Source organism: Acytostelium subglobosum, assembly GCF_000787575.1.
Source record: "Acytostelium subglobosum LB1 DNA, scaffold: scaffold25, whole genome shotgun sequence".
Classification (NCBI taxonomy): domain Eukaryota; phylum Evosea; class Eumycetozoa; order Acytosteliales; family Acytosteliaceae; genus Acytostelium; species Acytostelium subglobosum.
In genome coordinates, this window is record NW_012236508.1 from 478,827 (window position 1) to 499,200 (window position 20,374).

General features: G+C 41.1%; 6 protein-coding genes across 6 annotated transcripts; 3 read left to right on the forward strand and 3 right to left on the reverse strand.

Annotated features, from left to right (window-relative positions):
- Positions 1 to 261: 261 nt before the first annotated feature.
- On the forward strand, positions 262 to 1,905 carry SAMD00019534_101510 (hypothetical protein; the record flags this gene model as incomplete). Its single annotated transcript, XM_012894790.1, has 4 exons — positions 262 to 435; positions 523 to 877; positions 947 to 1,519; positions 1,583 to 1,905. Coding segments are annotated over 4 exons (1,425 nt in total), but the record flags the coding sequence as incomplete, so codon positions are not given.
- Positions 1,906 to 2,386: 481 nt separating this feature from the next.
- Positions 2,387 to 3,121, forward strand: SAMD00019534_101520 (hypothetical protein; the record flags this gene model as incomplete). Its single annotated transcript, XM_012894791.1, has 1 exon — positions 2,387 to 3,121. The coding sequence occupies one exon, from the start codon at positions 2,387 to 2,389 to the stop codon at positions 3,119 to 3,121; it is 735 nt and encodes a 244-aa protein (XP_012750245.1).
- A 4,102-nt stretch (positions 3,122 to 7,223) lies between these two features.
- SAMD00019534_101530 (hypothetical protein) lies at positions 7,224 to 8,866 on the forward strand (the record flags this gene model as incomplete). Its single annotated transcript, XM_012894792.1, has 2 exons — positions 7,224 to 7,633; positions 7,705 to 8,866. 2 exons carry the CDS (start codon positions 7,224 to 7,226, stop codon positions 8,864 to 8,866), a joined length of 1,572 nt encoding a protein of 523 aa, XP_012750246.1.
- A 191-nt stretch (positions 8,867 to 9,057) lies between these two features.
- SAMD00019534_101540 (hypothetical protein) lies at positions 9,058 to 9,568 on the reverse strand (the record flags this gene model as incomplete). Its single annotated transcript, XM_012894793.1, has 2 exons — positions 9,058 to 9,396; positions 9,500 to 9,568. 2 exons carry the CDS (start codon positions 9,566 to 9,568, stop codon positions 9,058 to 9,060), a joined length of 408 nt encoding a protein of 135 aa, XP_012750247.1.
- Positions 9,569 to 10,105: 537 nt separating this feature from the next.
- Positions 10,106 to 11,541, reverse strand: SAMD00019534_101550 (hypothetical protein; the record flags this gene model as incomplete). The annotated part of the gene is made up of 2 exons (XM_012894794.1): positions 10,106 to 10,876; positions 10,942 to 11,541. The coding sequence occupies 2 exons, from the start codon at positions 11,539 to 11,541 to the stop codon at positions 10,106 to 10,108; spliced, it is 1,371 nt and encodes a 456-aa protein (XP_012750248.1).
- Positions 11,542 to 12,560: 1,019 nt separating this feature from the next.
- On the reverse strand, positions 12,561 to 13,875 carry SAMD00019534_101560 (hypothetical protein; the record flags this gene model as incomplete). Its single annotated transcript, XM_012894795.1, has 3 exons — positions 12,561 to 12,596; positions 12,657 to 12,703; positions 12,786 to 13,875. The coding sequence occupies 3 exons, from the start codon at positions 13,873 to 13,875 to the stop codon at positions 12,561 to 12,563; spliced, it is 1,173 nt and encodes a 390-aa protein (XP_012750249.1).
- Positions 13,876 to 20,374: the final 6,499 nt, after the last annotated feature.

A 20,374-nucleotide genomic window follows, 5' to 3' on the forward strand; every position in this document is an offset into this window, starting at 1 on the left:
TATATATATATATATATAAATAATAACTTTATATCTCTTACATATGTTGCTTCATACTTTTCCATCACTTGTTCAAATGAAATGTGATTATCCACTTTCCAGAAGTTTGCCTGATCAAGTAATTTGAAAGTTGTTACCGAAAGACTTGGATTAGACGAATGTCAATTGGACAGTTTATTGATCATGTTGTATTGACACTCAATCAATCTTACAATCATTCAATCATGATAAGTTCAATCATTCATACTTTATATATAATCTTTCAATATGTCACATGATGAGAATACTCAACTTTTGGATCAATCTAAAGAGTTGACCAAGGATGATATCAACAAGATAACAACTAGGAATGTAAATATAATGGTACTCATTGTGTTCCTTTCATCGATTGGATTCACTCTTGTAATGCCATCCTTGTATGATTACCTTAATCAAGTAAGTCCCTCATCACCTCAATCACACTATCACCCATATGATCAATCAGGATACGAACCAAAGTACTTATGATAATCATAACAGATGAATAAGGACTATGTTCATAAATATTATGGATTGGTAACGGCTATATATAGCTTTGGTCAATTGGTATCATCACCTGGATTTGGATATTGGGGTAATAGGAGACCAAAGATTGAATCTATAATCATTGCAACAATAATATCTTTGATTGGCAATGGTTTATATGGATTCACTTATGAACTTGGAGGTGTATCATTCATACCTGTTATATCATTGTCAAGATTCATTGTTGGTGTTGGATCTGGACGAGTTGCAGTATGTCGAGCATATGCTTCTGAACGTACCGAGGCTAGCAAGAAAACTCAAACAATGGGAAGGATGTCTGGAGCACAAGGTGCTGGATTTGTAATTGGACCAAGTACTCTATCACTCTATCTTTCCATCTCTAGTTTGATCATCACTTACTAATATTTCAAACAATCAATAGTTATAGGATATGGACTATCTCATGTTGACTTTAAAGTTGGCAATATTGTGGTCAATAAGTTCACTGCACCTGGATTCGCATCAGTTATACTTAATATAATATCAATGGTCATTGTACTACTTTGGTTCAAGGAGCAATCAGTTCCAGAACATCCTCAATCATTCAATCAATCAATCAACAATGACACAGACGACAACAACTTCATTGGTAAAGCTCAACAAGGTGATAATAGCCCTCAACAAGTGTTGCTGCCAGTGTTTGTATCGAATTACATGTTTGGAGTGATATTGTCGGACTTCTCTGTGTTTGAATCAATCTTGACGGCAATGACATTACATTTCTATAACTGGGGACCGAGTGATAATGGACTGCTGTTAACATTCTCTGGAGTGGTCAGTGTGATGGTATTCATTGTGATCTCTACACCCATAGTCAAAAGGTTTGAAGATCGAAAGATGGCCATGTTTGGCTACATCAACCTAGTTGTGGCACTCTTATTCCTTGCTGCCTATGACAATGGACCTTTTGACTTTGAGAAAGGTTTACCAAAATGGCAACTATTTGTTGGTGCAGGTATGCGATCGATCACTCGATCACTCACTCGATCACTCACTGACCCAACCCAATGTACTTTAGTGTTTGTCTCGATTGGATATCCAATAGCATCGTCAATGGTCTATGCGATATATTCCAAGATACTGAGTCCAGAGAAGCAGGGAACAAAGATGGGTTGGTTGACATCAGGTGGTTCATTCGCAAGAATGATTGGTCCACTATGGGCCAATGCATTGTTCAACATTGCAGATGATGTTCTGTACCTGACCTGTGCGGCATTCACCGTCACTGGTATCGTAGCATTATGTTTGTTCTACAAACAACTTGAACCAAGACCAGAGTACTCCTCCTCATCCTCCTCTAATGTAATCAAACCTGATGATGATTTTGAACATCATGGAACTGTGTCCATTCGTGACGAATGATATACATATACATGTATATTATGTATTATGTGTACAAATAAATAAAACTTTGTTGGACTTACTTGAACTGATGATGTTTGACAATCGTGATCATAGTCCTACCACCTCGCTTCTTTTTGCATCGTCCTAAAAAAACAATCAGAAAAAAAATCGCCCCAATCGCAAAAAATCTGGACCTCCATGTCCCCTCATCATTGAGTAAAGAGTGAATAGTCTTTCAATTCGTCCAATTGATCACTAGTCAATACATACACAACAACAAACAAACAACAAACAAATAATGAAAGTCATTGTACTACTCTTAGTCCTCGCTGTTGTCGTGGCTGTCAAAAGTAATCATTACTTTGATTGATGGCACAATGGAATCATTCCAATTGTTCAATCACTCACACATCTACATCGCAATCACAACTCCAATCAAACAATTATAGGTGACAACTGTACAACAATTATAACATCAATGGAGGTCCAAGCTGGCAATATTGGAACACTTTGCACAGGTTTGAGTGGCAACTTCCAGGAGTACTATGGTAACATTACAGTTCAGAACACTTTGGACTACTTCCACATCTCCATTGGTCACACTAGCGATGATAATGACGACTGCAACAAGGTCGATCAACTCTTTGTGCCCGCCAACTGGACCGACGGCCGTCCAGGACTCAGCGAATATACCACTCTGTTCCTCGGCAACACTTACCTGCCCGTCAACAGACAGCCCGCTGCCACCATCCAGTGTAACAACAACGTCGCAGTGGGCAGACCATGCATCATGAACGTCACAGCTGAGATCTGCGTCTCTTATCCAGAGGAGGAGAGCAGCTCAAACTCTTGGGACGCCCCAGGCGCACCCAACACCGTTCAATACTGCAGCTTCTGTGATGGCGTGTGCTTTGGCGTCAGCAAGTGTCATCCATATCCCACTGGCCGCTGTGTGCCCGTCACCAGAGCATGTGGCCAGGGCGAGATTGGCTTTGGCATCTTTGAGAAGGAGGCCGCCCAGACCTCGTTGGTCCTGTTCCAGGATGTCAACTGCACAACCCCAGCGTTTGATTCTTCAAACAAGACCTGCGAGACCTGTCTCAGTGGCGCCATCAATGGTTTCGTCGGATGTTCCAACAGTGCCACACGATCAACCGCTGTATTTGGACTGGGTATGATGGCAGTCATTCTTCTTCTTGGCTTCATTCTCTAACCCGAGTTCGAGTTGAGTTGAGAGAGTGTCCAAATCCCCCCTCCCTGCAATATAATTCAATACAATACATTTATAACACGTGTAATGTAGTTAGTTGATCATATGATCAATCAATCAATCATAAGAATAGGGTTGATTAATTGATTGATTGAATGATTGATTGGAATACCAATGTCGGTAAGTGGATTACTTTGTAATATACAATCATCGGTGAATGATAGAGTGTGATCATTTCCATCCAGATATGAGATGTTGAATGTATGAGAACATCATCATACTGTTCTGTTTTGTCATTGAGAGAAACTGATCTCAATAATGTCAGTCCCTGATCATTGTGTGAACAAACATAAATAAATATGTAGATGATTGAGTGGTTGTTGGCTAGGTGTGTGATGAAGGGTGGTGTTGGGTAAGGAAACGAATTTGATGTTAGACATCATGGTAATTATAAATACCATCATCAAGTTGATTATTAATTATCAATATTCAATCCTCCAATTGAAAAAATATGATTAAATATATATTAATTATTCTATTTGTTATCTTTATCTTCCATATCCAAGGTAAGATCATTCTCAAATCCCATGAATGTTCAACTAATTAATTATTTAATTTTATACTTATAGGTGAATGTCTGGATATTCCACCTAAAATTCATAACGTTGAACATGGAACATACCCTACCCTTTGTTACCCATTGAAGGGTCCAGGAGAGTTCAGTGCCCAGTTGACACTGACCACCAAGAATAATGACAAGTTTACATTGAGGGATGGATTCGTCTCTGATGAATCGGATGATTGTTCAACTTACTCGGTCCACTCGTTCGTCCACTCTCATACCAACAATTCCAATGGCCAACAAACTGCAGTTGTCCAACATGACTTCATCCCCATTCCAGAAGGAATGTCACCAGCCATCCAGATGGAATGTTCCAACTTCCACTATGACTGTATTTTGGAGATCAGTGGAAAGATCTGTGTATCACATGACACCAAAGACATCAAGGTAACTTTTTGTTCATACTGCGAGGGTACTTGTGGCGGTGATAGCAAGTGTTTGGTCTATCCTGTTGGCGAGTGTGTCAAGTTGACTAGACCATGTGGTACTGGTTTACAAGGTTATGCGATATTCTCTCAAGATACCTCCAAGATGAATGTCAAGTTGTCTCTGTACTCTGACTCTGTGTGTAGTCAAGTTGTCATTGAAAAGTCTAATGATTGTGAGAAATGTATTAGTAACACTCTCAATGGATTTGCAAAGTGTCCTGATATCATTATAGTACCAAATACCAACAATGGAAACCTAACCCAACGCCTACCAGTGACTCCTACTGAGATGTATAGACAAGATGGTATTGGCAATCTAATCAAACCATCTGCAATCTTCATCATGTTCATCTACATTCTTCATTTAATTCTATAATATTAATATAAACATTGCAATCAATCTGACAATAAACAACATGTGGTTGAGTTTTCAACCTATCAACTCAAACACTCACTAGTTGTAGTGTGATGTTGATCAAAGGAAACATAAATAAATGTGGGGAATTGATTGATCAAAGGGTTTAATTTGAACTATAATCAAATTCGTAATTAATATAAGTATGAGACTGTCTCTCAGATTAAGTAATATATTAAATACTTAATCTTTAAACAATGAACAAATATATTTTTTTACTATTTATCTTAAATATATTTTATTCCCAAATACAAGGTAATAAACATTTAACTTATTTTTTATTTGATCTGATCTAACTAATTTAATCTAATCATATTTAAATAGGTTTATGTAGAGATATTGTAAATGCTCAATATTCAGCAGGTGCACATAGTTATCCAACTATATGCTTCACMAATGAAAGGACCCGGAGCATTTAGTGCTGACCTGACCATGACCACTACAAACGATGATAGTTTTACCTTGAGAGATGGATTCGTCAATGATAAATCCGACAATTGTACTAACTTTGGTCTGGACACTTTCATCCATCATGCTACATCAGAAGGACAAGTTGCAAAAATCAAACACGACTTTACTTCCATACCCAGAGGATTGTCTCCAGCCATCCAAATGGAATGCCACAACATGATTGAGGATTGTAAACTGGTTCTCAATGGTAGGGTATGTTTCTCACGTGATACCAATGATATCAATGATATGGTAACATATTGTTTCTATTGTAATAATGCCTGTAGTGGCAATTACATATGTCAAAACTACCAAATCAATGAATGTGTTTCATTGTCCAGACCATGTGGAGCTGGTGTAGAAGGATATGCCATCTTCCAAACGAGCGCCACTAGAATGACCACCCAAGTCACACTCTACGCTGACTCTGTGTGTAGCAAGACCCTAGTTGAGGCAACCACCAGTTCATGTGATGATTGTCCAAACTTATCATTGAATGGATTCTCCAAGTGTCCAACACCTTCTACTACGTCAACCATCTCTACCACCACCACAACCATTCCAACTTCAACCTCTTCATCTACATCGTCAACTGGAGTTAACTCATCAACAAGTCTGATTCCAGTTGGTAAGGATGTCTGGACAGAAGGACATGATAACTCATCATCAAGACTTTCATCAATCAAGTCCCCACTCTTATTACTTGGATGGATGATAATTTGCTTTTTGTGGAACTGATATGATTAATAAACCAGAAATCATTCGAAGCAACTTTGGAAAGACTAGTCAAGAAACGGATACTAACCAGAGACACTCAACATGTCTGTTATGAGGCGGCATTCAGAATGAACTTTCCAGGAGCCGAAGCATCTATCCAGCGCACACAGCAACTACCCTTCAACCAACATAGTCTCACCAACGACTACACTGAATGAGTGAGATGGAAGACGAGATGACACTTTGTATGATCTGATTGAATGAATGAGCTTTGTTAGGGGACCATAGACTTTATCTTTTGGGAACTGATGAATCCACAAGTTGGGAGACGATCAAACAGTGTGTCGGTGATACGGTATAGATCCAAGCTGAATGAGGTATATTTCAGATGTATTCGTGAGAGCGTGAGGGTCGCCAAGTAAAATGGAGTATGTCTCATTAGGTTGTGATGATTAATCCTCAATATAAGCGATCGCAGTGTTGTAGGCAGTTGATTGGGGTATGGCCACTTCTTGACATCGCCCAATGTGAGCGAGGTCAACGTCGATGGGAAGTGATCGACCTATCGGTTGATTAAATCCATCGCCAAATTTTAGCCGCTTAAGTCCTTTTGGCAGTGTCCCTGGCACAATCGGCAGGTTCCATTCATTTGACCAAATGGTGAGTGATGTAAGACTGTCTGGCAGGCCCTCCAATTGGCCAAACTCTCCATTTATCACTAGTTTGGTCAATGTGAGAGGGTAGAAGATAGGGTCTGGCAGCTCATCGCTCGGGCTTGATCAATGTTGTCAATGGTACATTATACAATGAGAATGAGAGCCATTGTTCCATTCCAAACTCCAATTCCACAGATCGATCATACATCACTGCCATGAAGTCCTTGATCACATCCCAAAATATGATGCTGGGCCAAAATCATGTCCACCGGTCTCATTGAATCCATGGCTCTAACATTGTTCGCACTCAACATTATCTATGTCCATCTCTCTATAGTGTAAGGCTTGCCCTCATACACTGTTTGATTGTGATCGATTGATTGATTGTGTTAGTGAACAGGCTCAATCATTCGACTTGATCAAACATACATATCGCGGTAGGACTTTAGATTGATGATCTCATCATGATATGCTTGGTATCTCGATCGGGTTGCTGCGTGGAATCTGAGATAACTATGTCTACAACCAAACAAATGACGACACACCAGTGTCAACCTCAGTCGATCAGAATCATGCTGTGTATATACTACATATATCATTGAATGACACTATATGTCTTAGTAATGTATACTGAAGTGTCTCCATTGTGTATATATTACATGTATCATTGAATGTTTGAATAAATCTCAACTTGATCAAGTGGAAGACTCAGACATGACCTCGCAAGTTTCGAGAATTGATCTGGACGAATCATTTCGCGATACCTTCATCAGAACATCACTCGTGTGATTATATATACTTGTATTGATTGTATACAATGTTATTGAACAGATGTGCTCGAGATACATTGTCATTGGCATTGACAAAGTGCAATGTAACAGCATCCATAACATCACATCTGAAGATACCAAGTCAACATCATCATCATAGACCTCAACAACAGCAACAACAACAATATATTAACATTATAGATGGTCGTCTACTCTTTAGTAGAGAGTACAGTAGTAGTAGTAGTGGTAGAGGCAGAAGTAGTAGTAGTATTAGCAATATAAGTACAAAGACACAGAGTGAGATGGCACCTATACCAACAAAGAGAAAAGTTGATGGCTTGGGAACAGTACCCAATACAAAGAGTGCATATCGTCGCAAGGTAAAGAGGCCACCTTCAATTATCAAGCAGCTCAGTGCCATCAAGGATCTCGATACATTCATTGCAGAGTGCTCAAAGTATGTTCACTTATCAGAGTCGCGGAGAACAGTCAACTCACTCATACCCTTGATTCAATCAAACATTATAGAGTATTAGGAATCAACAAGTTGGATGATTGGTACAATGCATCAATGCATAAGTTCAGAAGGTTTGGAGTGGATCGCTTCTTGGGACCTTACCACGGGTCTATCCCGTTGATGTTGATCGAGCTGTACCCTGATCACGATTGGGACATTATGATGTTTAGGAGCTATATGACAGACCGCGACTTTTGGTCCAACCCTCATAATCAACGTCGTTGTCTCGAGCAGATACTGGAGGCTGCAGGCTACGACAGTGACACACCGGACAACTGGCACTTCATTCCCGTCATCCACTTGAAATGTTACCGAACCTATGCAACCATCGTAGAGTACTATGACGACGACATCATCACCATGCTCACAAGCCTGTACCCGGACCACGAGTTTGACTGGGACCAGATGCACCCATCCATCCGATTCAATCGCTGTCGCTGGCATCCGAGCATATCTCCGCAGTTCCAACTGGAGATGGATCGACTGATGCAGCAGGGCATCAACTGGTACACGATCAATCCGGACCACCCGATGTTTGAGGACATAGTGAGGTTGCACGGACAGTGCAGCAACTCGCGCAGCATCTTTGAGGAGATCATCTACCACCTGCATGAGCTGGAGCTCAAACCTTGGATCTTTGAGTACTACAACAACTGGTTCAGGCACTCAAAGAACATCAAGGACTACCTCATATGGTTGGCAGAGAATGAGGATCTGACGACGGCTGAGGACTGGTACGACGCGCCACTCGATCTGTTTGAGCCACGACTCGTGCAATCCAGCAGGTGTATTCCGACGTGCATTGTAGATACATTCCCGCAACTCAGTCTGGACCCAACGCGATTCAAGCATCTTACAATCAAACGAAGCAACTACATGAAGACACTCAACCTCGTCAATGAGTTTGAACGTATTAATGGTATCACCAGCTTGAAGGACTACTCAAGTTTGACGACCGAGCAGAAGACACAGCTCTATAATACGTGCAGCTATTCAAGTCTTATCGGAGCACTGGCCGCCATTCATTCATTCTACCAACCCTCAATGGAACTCACTACCAATGTACGCGCTATCTACCAAGAGCAACAACATTTAAAGAAACAACGACAACAGGCACAACAGATACAACAGACACAACCAGAACAACAGGGACAGGAACAAGCGCAGCATTAAACAGCGGCCATCTATTGTGGTCATGTACATTCAATCGAGAACAAGACAAGACAAGGCAGTGACAATGATATTGATTATGGACTGACTGACCATGGAATGCACCATGTTCCTAGATTTACATTATAAGAAGTTGTTTGAGCTGAGAGCGATAACTCTACTCACTCACTCTCTGTTTGTTGTTGTTGTTGATCCTAGAATAGAAGCATCGACATTATTGACAGGATGACCAGGGCAGCTGATGGCATGATCTTGTTGAAGGATGATACGCACATGAATACCAGTCCGGTCTGCTTGACATTGGCGCTCTTGCTATCGAGAAGATTGATGCATTGGTTGCCCTGTGGACAACCAAAGCAGCTGTAGACCTCCTTGAACTGATCTGAGCCCTCGATTGGTGTCATATATGTATTGCATCCACAGCATGTATATCCAGTCTCTAGACAATATGTTGTACAAATAGTCTGATTGGCAATCTGCATTCCACATGGATTTCCTTTACCAACGCAGGTGCAACTTGGTGGTGTTGGATCCTATAGTTATTGTTGTTGTTGTTGTTGTATAGTGCGATGACGTCATCAATCGATTAGTACTATGTTCAAAGATGTCAATGTCAATAGATGATGGATAACATACGGCAGCATGTGCAACATATGTAACGAGGCAGAGTGCCATAATGAATGTCAATGCAAGTGTACTCCTCATTGTTATTTATCTGTATATATTGGTTGTTTGTTAATGTCAAAGTAATCAAACTATAGTTTATATCTCTCTGTCTCTTTCTCCTGTCTAATAATTATGTGTAGATAGATAGATAGATAAATAGTGTAAAGATAGATAGGTAGTGGTATGGATTGAATGGATTGTGAAATGAACGAGATGACAGACAGACAGACATCATTGAGCAATCCAACCAACTCAACACCTCACATCACATCACCACATTCACCCCACACACTCACATTCACCACTCACTCCACAAGGTTGGTTAAATGTTCAACAACATCAAACAAATAAACATACACTATTGTGTGTGTATCTGTCGATCAAGATGTACTCACTATTCATTCACAAGTGTAGTCGTCGTTGTTCAGATACCGAGGACCACTGACATTCTACTCTCGCCGACATCATGTGTGTAGATTGTCCATCACATGATGTATGAATGAATGATTGAATGAATGACATTCTGTCATGTTTGTCGTTGATGTAATACACCGGATACCATCGATTTATTATTACCTACAGATTATCTTCTGTCTTTAAAGAAGTGGAAGAAGAAGAAGACTCTGTCTGTATACTACTCTCCTCTGCTGCCACTGCTAAAACATCATCTTCCTTCTTCTCCTCTTTGACATTATGTGATTCCTCTGGTTGTCCAGCAATGCTCGATATCTTGGTACCATCATCTTCATTCTTTATGTCATCATCCATTGGTTTGTTATCCTCGTCTTTGTCGTCTTTGTCGTCTTGATCGTCGTGCTCTGCATCGTCATCCTCCTCATCTTCATCGTCTTCATCGTCATCATCGTCATCTTCATCTTCATCTTCAATATCATCATCATCATCTTCTCTGTTTCTCCTTCTTCCACCACTTTTACTTGATGATGTTGTAGTTGATTCTTGACTTTTATCTGACTTGTCGCCTTGATCTCTGTTGTTGTTCTTTGGTATCGAGCGCGGTACATCCAGTGTTTTTCTCCTGCCTTCCTTCAGATCAATGAGGTCGGCCAATGTTACTGATTGAGGTGCACGACGTGACAGTGTAAAGAACAACTGTGGCTCTGTGACGGTCTTGAGCGGGAACCTATCCAACATCTTCTTGTGTATATCCCATTTCCTCGTCATCAAGTTATTATACAACTCCTCCTGTTTCAATATGATCTCCTCATGATGTTTCAATTCCTTCTCCTTGATATCCTGTACCTTCTTCTTCTCTGCTTCCAACAACTTTGCTTCATTCTCCCTAACCTCATCCTCTATCTTCTTCTCCACTTCTTTTCTCTTTGCTTCCTGTTTGTTCAAGATTGATTGAGTTAGAGATCATTCGTTCAATCAACCAGTCACATGATACATACTCCAGCAGTCTCTGATTTGATATCCTTTTGAAAGTCCATTAGAGTCCTGTTGAGCATGCCAAACACTACTCGACTGCGTTGCTTGCCCATGTCGGTAGACTTGCTCAGCTCTTCTTTCTTTTGTTCTCGCGTTGCCTCTGCATCTCTTCTCTCACCCAAGATGTTCTTGTGCATTTTAGATGTTCTAGTATCGCCGCCGCCACTATTGATGTTACTGTTGACGTTGCCACCAATACTACTACTACTACTGCTACCGCCACTGTTTGATGAGGCAGTACCACCTCCTCCAGCTCCATTTTGATGTAACTCCTTCCTCTTGTTTCCTGTGTAGTTTGGTAGTTTCTCCTTCTGTTCAAGATGCTCCAGATTATTCTCGACACGTTGTTTCTCTCGCTCCAATTGTCTAAGTTGTAAATAAGCATTATCCTCTATATTCCTTCGAATGAATGGTCTTGGTCCACCTCCACCTCCACCACCTCTTCCACCTCTACTATCGTCTCCTCTATCATGTTCTCTTCCATGATGATGATTATTTGTATATCTACCTCTTCCTCCACCACCTCTATCGCCACCTCCTCCTCTGCTACTATTATAACTCATGATAATAAATAATATAATATATAATGAATGATTGATTTAATGAATGAGCAATGTCGACAAATGAATTGAAAGTGTGAAGTCAGCTGACTTCAAAATTGAATGAACTTCAAGTTATGACTTGTTCAAGAGATTAAATCAAATAATCAAATGATAGTTAATAATCAAATATATTGTCATCTGATGTATATATATGTATTATGTATATCTTTATAACTTTTTTCATTCTATCAACTATGTTGACTAAAGCCCGGGCATTCAATTCCATTCCTTTTAATGCCTTTGTTGATTTTTTGAAAGAAGAAGATCAAACATGTCCAAGGGCTAGGATCAAAATTAAATGAGTGAATGTTCATTGTTCTTTGAGCTCACCAGACAATATCAAACCAGTACTAAGTCCCCGCCCATCTCATGTTATTAAACGGTGTCAAGTTGTCTGGTAAATGTCTGTCCGATCGTGGTACTGGAGTATATATACCAGCTCCACTGTCGACAACATCAGGCCAACAAATAGGCTTCGTTCGATTCATGTTTCACCGGGCTGGCACATATAGTGCACACTGTTTGTGTCGCAAGTGATGTCTCCACAATAAGAACTACCTCCTAACATAATGTAACGGGCCATTGTACAATGATTCGTTTTGGGCTGTGGCGAACTCATAAGTCAAACCTGTTACATTATAAGGGGCGTGTCGTTACGTTTACACCTCGGCTGCCTCTTCAGACTATTGCTGTAGTCGACCAGCTAACGAGAGGGTGTGGTGGTAGGCCCGCTGTACGGAAGGCGATCCAGGGTCGTCGCCTTCCCAATACACTGGGGATGCCAGTCCAAGTGCTCTTGTTCTCGGGTCGATGGATAGTAGTAGTAAAAAGTTACAGCCGACATGGTATTTAGTTCTCGGTCGGGTCAGGCTGTCCAACATATATTGTCGATGGCCTCTCCTCCGAGACCTAATCACCTATGTCCCATCCATCTATCACACCATCTCTAACCCTCCCCTCGCCCAACCCTTACCCTTACCCTAACCCTTACCCTTATCCTCGCCCTCACCCTTGCCCTAACTCATTCAATCAACAGTATGATGTATTTATTAATCTAAGTTAATATTTGAAGATACCTCCATTGCTACGAGTGATGACAAGTGCTTGGGTATCATCAAGTATTCTAATGTTCAATGGAAGATGTATGGTATGTTTGGTTGGCTGGCGATACTTTAACCTAATGGTTGTTCCAGGATGGAACAAACTGATGAACTGTGACAATGATATCTCCGAACAACCGACCTCGCATAACACAGTCACCTGTCTCAACGTGATCGGATACTTGTTGCTGTTAACAGCTTGGCATCCATTGTATAGAATACTTCCAAGGTGTGTAGTTGTAAGCTTCTTTATGCCATGGCAAAAAGATAGACACGGGTGATCCCCAAACAACATGGTTGGTGTAATAAATAGTTTGGTGATGGATGGCGGAAACATGTATCCACGGCAGAGGAAACTGCCATTGCAGCCAAGTTTGGTTAGGCCAGGTGGGTAGTTGTTGTAGTTGGGGTGGAAGTTTGTGTAAATGAGTGATGTAAGCGTCGGTGGGATCTTGCACTCCCACGAGGCCGCTCTCAGGTCGAGGCCGACCAAAGGCAAACTACTCAAGTCGAGGCTCATGTTGAAACTATCCATCTTTAGATATTTGAGTGTCGGTGGAAGATGATTGGCAACATCAATCAACTTATTGAATGTTTTAAGTTCAAGTCTGATGAGCTGGCTTGGTAGGGATCTAGGTTGGAGATCATGATCGTATGTATCCAATCTCAGACTGGTCAGTGTGTCTGGCAGTACACCAGCCCGGAGTGGAAAGTTGTACCTGCCAAGGTGCAACAAAGTCACAGATGTAGGAAGCTTTGGGAGTGTAGCACTATTATTATCCATCAATGTCAATGCTGTCAAAGAGGTCAGTCCTACAAGCCACTCTGTCTGGTCACAACCGGTAAGGATCAGTGTTGTGATTGATGTTGGAATGCATCCAAGTGTAAAGTTCATGAACCTGGGTGCCGACAGCTTTGTTACAGATTGTGGAATGGTTCCAGGTGCCAGAGGTTGTAGAGTGTAAAGTGTGAGTGATCGGACTGATTTTGGAATGGTACCAGGTGCCAGGGGTTGTTGGGTGGTCAGTGTGAGTGATCGGACTGATTCTGGAATGACACCGACTGCAACCGTGCCCTTGACTCCCAGCATGATCGTGAGTTTGGTGATCGAATCTGGTAGTGATCCTTGGACCTCTTTGTTGGCCTCTATCGCTAGTGTTTGAACAGAGGTGGGAGGGAATAAGCTGGCATCCATTGGTTTCCTGGCATTGATGATAGTGAGGTTGTTAATCTTCATTCGTTTGAAGCTTGGTGGCATTATTCGAATGCCCTCCCTTTTGACAAAGATATATTCATGGATTGAATGTTGACCAGAATCGAATCGGAATGATGTTGTTGAGATTGTCGGGCCACCGCCATCATCATCATCATTGTTGCTGTCCCAAACTCGACTTGATACCTGACTCATGAGTGTATCACGTGACTTGTATATATGATGACAAGTGAGTATCAAGCTAATGGTATCCAACGAACCATCAAGATGTTTGATAATCTCGCACATAATTATCGTTGGTAAGTTGACAATTGATGGTCCTCTACGATCGTCGCACTCACTTGGTATATCATGTTGTAGTTGTTGTTCGACTTGATGTACTAAGTTGAACAAGTATGTATGGAGAATTGTAAAGTCTTGTGACTCTTTAGACTGTCGTTGTACATTGACTATTGATGATGCTACCTGATTGTTTAAACAAAGATGAAGTCGACACAAGTCTTTCTGATGATCACTCATCACCATACTAGTGGTGATCACTTCAAGTGCCAGCTGAAGATGTCTTGTGATTGATTCTACTATCATGGTCATATATATATTTGATTGATTGATGATCAGCTGATGAATAAATGGTATTTTTTATTTTGGTTGATTGGAAGTTAGAATTTGATCAGACCTCCATGACGATCGTAGAGGATGATGAGCGCGGTGTGATTATCCAACATTCTGATGTTGTACCAGTTCTCGAAATGTTGTTGTGAACCTGGCCAATGTCTATTATCGAATGATCTGATCGTTGTGCCAGGTTGCAACATATTGATCATAATCGATATTATTGCGCTGGGGTATTTCGCGACGGTCCGAAGAGTATTTGGATACCTGTACTCTCCAATGTTGTTGACGAGTGGGCTCATTGACATGGTGAGGCGTTGAAGAGTTGGTATGACTTGATTAGGTAGCACATGCTTATCGTAGGAACATAGTTCAGTGACTGATTTAGGTGGCGGTGAGCAGTCATGATCACCTCGCAGAGTGATATTGCGAACTGATGGCGGGAGTCTCGTAGTGGAGAATGATAAGTTGTCACAGGTTAGGTCTGTGAGATTGGGTAGAATCGTCTCTGACTTGAGCGAGAAGACACTAAGTTTGGTCAGAGACGCTGGGAATTGGTACTCTTGTTCAAAACTAAGAAGTTGGAGAGTCACCAATGGGAGATGTCGCAGGTCCACTGGATGATTGAACAGGCCCATTGTTAGAGAACATTTCCAGATTGACAAGGTTGGTGGGGAGCGCACCAGGGTAGAGTGGATGGTTGAATGAATCCAAGGACAGCGTTGTCAGTGATGCTGGGAGCCTAGGCATGAGGACTTGATCAAAGTGGTCGAGCGATAGATCGGTCAGTGAGGCCAGGAGGTCCAGCTCTCCCAAACCGTCTCTTTGCCAATCCAACCTAAGAGTGACGAGTGAGCTTGGAAGTCTGTTGCCGGTCAGGATGGTATGCTTATTTATTGGATCGCGATATTGATTGATTGATTGATTGAGTGATCCACAAGGATTAGGGTATGTTAATCAGACCTCCAGGACGATCGGACAGGATGATTAGAGCGGTATGCTCATCCAACACTCTGATATTGAACCAATGATCTAGATTTTGTTGACCTTGCCATTATCTATTCTCGAGTGATCTGATCGTTGTGCCAGGTTGAAACATCTTGACCACAATTGAGACCATTTCCTTGATACTTCTTCTATCGGAACTGATCAATGTCCTAAGAGTGTTTGGATAGCGATAAAGTCCAATGTTGTTGATGAGTGGCTCCATCGGCATGGTGAGCCGTTGAAGTGTAGTTGTCACTTGATTAGGTAGTACAGTATTCTTATAAGAGCATAATTCGGTGATTGATGGGGGAGGCGGTGAGTGGTCATGTTTACCATGTAGATTGATTCTGCTAACAGTTGGTGGAAGTCTCGTCGTGGCAAACGATATGCTGTCTTGACATGATAGCTCAGTGAGATTGGGCAGATCAATGTCGTACGTGATCGAGTGGATACCAAGTGAGGTTAATGACTTCTTTGGGAATTGGTAATATTGTGTAAAATAATTTAGATTGAGAGTATTCAATGGGAGGTGTCGCAGGTCCACTTTATGATTGAACTCGACCATTGATAGGTGTGTCAAGGATGTTGGTAGAGCACGTTTCTTAATTGGTTGATTGTAGCTATACAGCTCCAGGGTCTGCAGCTTGCTTGGGAGCAATCCCTCTACAAGTTGATGGCTATAAGAATGCATGTTCAGACTGATAAGATTGGCAGGGAGAGAACCAAGATGGAGTGGTACATTGAATATATCCATGGAAAGCGATGTCAGTGATTCTGGGAGCTTGGGCATGGGGTCTTGATTAAAGTTGTCCAGCGTTAGATCGGTCAATGAGTCCAAAGACTCCAGGTCAGGGAATCCAATTCCAAAACAGTTGGCCAAATTAAGTGTAACGAGTGATCTTGGAAGTCTGTTGCCGCTCAGGTCGGTAGATTCGTAGATGTGAAGAGTTCGCACTGAGTCTGGAATGGATCCAGGGTCGATCTGATCTGCTTTAATCTTTAGATCGGTCACAGACTGAGGGATGAGACCTGGTGCAATGATCGGACAGTGGAGAATGAGTGTGGTCACAGAAGATGGGATCAAGAAACGTAGAGGCTGGGTTTTGATAGCAATCATTAGCGTGGTGACTGAGTCTGGGATGCTTCCGGGTGGGAGTGGGTGAGCGATGCGCAAGGTGAGATTGGTGATTGTGTTGGGTAGTGATCTGATGATGTCATTGTTTGTGATGATGTCCAGTGTTTTCAGTGTGCTTGGGAATAGGTTGGCAGTGATTGGTCGATTGACAGTGCGTAGACTTAGTACCGTGATGTCCTTGCTTAGTAAGTCGTCATCCAGTGTTTGTTTTGTTTGACGTTTAGTTGTAGCCCTCTGTAGTTGTTGTGGTGGTGGACATGTGACTTCATCGATCAACTTCTGGACCGAATCTAAAATGTGACGTTGATCTTAAGCGTGATGCATTGATGATTGTATCACGCCATTTGTATGTATACTTGCATGTGAGTATCAAACAAACTATATCCAACTCATCATCAAAGCACTTGACAACCTCACATAACAATATCAATGTTGTTGTTATTGTTTTCTTGTTGTGTATCATATCAAATAGATGGTTGTTTAGTATTGACTGTTGTTCTTGTAGGAGTTGTTGTTGTTGTTGTACTTCTATTATTGATGTAGCAACATCACTGTTCAAGAATAGGTGTAATCTACAACTATCCTTCTCTTGGTCACTCAAAGTACATTTGGTGATGGCTTCAAGAGCCTTCTCTATAGCCAACATCGATGTTGTTATTATTATTATCTATATGTAAATGTCATTATATCTTTCAAGTCCATTCGGAATGCTGACATGAATGATATGAATGTGTGTGTGTGAGAGGCTAGCCTGCTGATTTCTTGGAATGAGATAATAGTCCTCCATTGTGATACTCTGACAGAATGAGAGAGGTTGAGTGGTCGATCACGCGAATGTTCAGCATTGGGAATGGACTTAACATTGTCAATGTAATAGGTCTATTCTCTAACATTCTTATTGTTGTACCTGGATGGAACATGTTGACAATGTCTGATATGTTGGGTTTGGTTGAGCTTGGAGTCATTATAAAAACTGTCCTCAATGTGTCTGGGAAGTGACCCATGTTGTAGTTGCTGATGACAAGGTCACTCATTAGCCTTGATGGAATTGCAAGATGATGTAGACCCGGTGGAAGTTGTGAACATAGCACTGATATTGATATTGTTGTCAAGGATGTGATCCATGAAGGTATGGAAATAGAGTCAACTTGGCTATAGGCATTGATATTAAGTCTACGTAGTGATGCTGGATACACAAGGTTCTTGTTATGATTAATGTTTAGAAGTTCCAGATTGATCAGGGATGGAGGGAAGGTATACTGTTCATCAGGGGATGTAGGGATGGAGAGATCCGTCAGTAAATGAAGATGACTCAAATCGATCGAATGAGTGAATGCTGGCAACTCAAGGTATGTGAGCGAGGTAGGTAATTGGGTGGCCACATTGATTGATTGATCGAATAGACCGAGGTAAAGAGATTGGAGATTGCTGTTGGGTAATGATCCTTCTTGTAGTGGATGATCATACTCGGCCAGACGTAGTTTAACCAAGTTGGTAGGTAGTGCACCTGGAATGAGTGGATGATTGAATGTGCCCATGGACAGAGTGGTCAGTGATCCAGGGAGCTTGGGCATTGAAGGTTGATTATATTCATAGAGTACCAACACTCTTAACGAGGTTAGTCTAACCAAGAGATAAATGTCAACATTATCAATGACGGCTAGATGGAGTTCGGTGAGTGTGCATAGTGGCAGCTCGAGCTCAGACATTGACAGGTTGGTTGGAGCGTTCATCGTCAGATTCCTAACTGATGATGGGATTGATCCTGGTGAAGTATTTTCTCCATCGATCTTGAGCTTTGTCACTGACTGTGGGATGAGTCCAACTGGTATTATCGGACATTCAATCGTTAGATTGGTCACTGATGGTGGAATGACTCCAGGGTTAAGTGGTTGATCACAATGTAGATGTAGGTGAGTGACCGAGTTTGGAATGACTCCCGCATCCAATGATTGAGTACATGTGATCATTAGTCGAGTGAGTGTTGCAGGTAGTGATGTGATTGGTTGAGTCGATGTAATGTCAAGGCTGTGAATTCGATAGGGTAGTGAGTCGAATGATAGACATCTTGTCTCTGGTTGTTCATGTACTAATAACATTGTTATGTTGTTGTTGTTGTTTGGTATAGGTTGGTCGTGCTCAATCACTAGGTAGTTGATGTCATCGATTGACTTTGTACCAATACCGAATTGAAATGGTGATGTTGCCTTGGGGAATACACCTGGTTCTCCATTATACAATGTCATTGATGATGATGATATTATAGTGTCACGGTTGTCGTACATCTGTTTACATGTCATTATAAAACACAATACATCCAGTGCATCATTGACATGTTTGATCACCTCTCTCAATATTATAATTGGCAGGTATATCAATGACATTATTATTATTAATATTATTGTTATCTCAATGAATGAACGAATGAATGAGCGATGATTGAATGATGGCTTTTGTCTTGAAACCCAAATTTAGTAATTTTCCAGAATTGATGGCAACAAACCATAAATAATATATGTTTCAAACTTATAATCTTTATGTATTATTAATAATGAATGATATTACAAGATCTCTTAACAGCAATCAAAGGATAATGAAGAAAAATAATAATCAAAAAGAAAAAAATATTACAAAGAGATCTGTCCACAATCAATCAAGTATTATAATTATTTATTGGAATGATTCCATTCATTCACTCGTCATTATTAATATTAAAGTCATAAGATAATAGGCCACCATTATGAAATGGTGATAGGATTAGTGTTGTATGATTATCCATAATTCTCATGCTCCACCAAGTCTTTAGATCTTGAGCTAAAGCGAATTTCCTGATGATTGTGATGCCAGGAATTTGGAAAGTAGACAACACAAATGCATGGTTCAGATCCAAATAGAAGTTATCGCAAGTGATTCTAACTCTTCGCAATATGTTGCAATCATTCATAATTGAATCAAACTGACTAAGGTCCATAATGGACAGTGATGTGACAGATGGCGGTATGTACATGTCTTCTGACGATTTGTCTGTGATTATAAAGTTGACAAGACTTGGAGGTGAGAAATAGGGTTGGTTGAGTAAATAGCCATTACAACTTAGTCTGGTGAGGCTTGGTGGAATAGCGATTTGAGTCGGATTGAATCGTGGAAACAGGAGTGTTTGCAAAGTTGATGGTAGTACCAATCCAGGAGCAACGATATCTACAACACTGAGATATTCCTTTGGGACATGACTGTTCAAGTCGTCAGGTTTGTATACATCAATTGTCAGGTGAGTCAGTGTCAATGGAAGTACATTGTGCTTGATTGGGGCTATGTATTCGGTCATTTTCAATGATTGAAGTTTGTTGGGCAGTGCTCCTGGTTGGAGCTCACACATCAAACCATTCAACTCTAGGCGAAGGATACTGTTGGGTAGTACACCAGGTTGAAGTGGATGATCAAAGCTCGACATGTAGAGAAATAATAGATTGTTTGGAAGTGCACCTTGTTCCAGAGGATGTGTGTAGTTCATCAAGAGAAGATTGAGCAGTGATGCAGGGAACTTGGGTAGTCTGGGCTGATAGTAGTAGACTGTTAAGTGTTCCAATGAGTTCAATGAGGAAAGGAAGTCTAAATTGTCCATATGGCAATGGATACGCAGCTCTGTGAGTGAGTTGGGAAGTGATTCAATGATCACTCTCTTGAGATGAATGAAAAGATGTTTGACGGTTTGAGCGAATGAGCTTGATGTCAGTGTCGTTATATCGG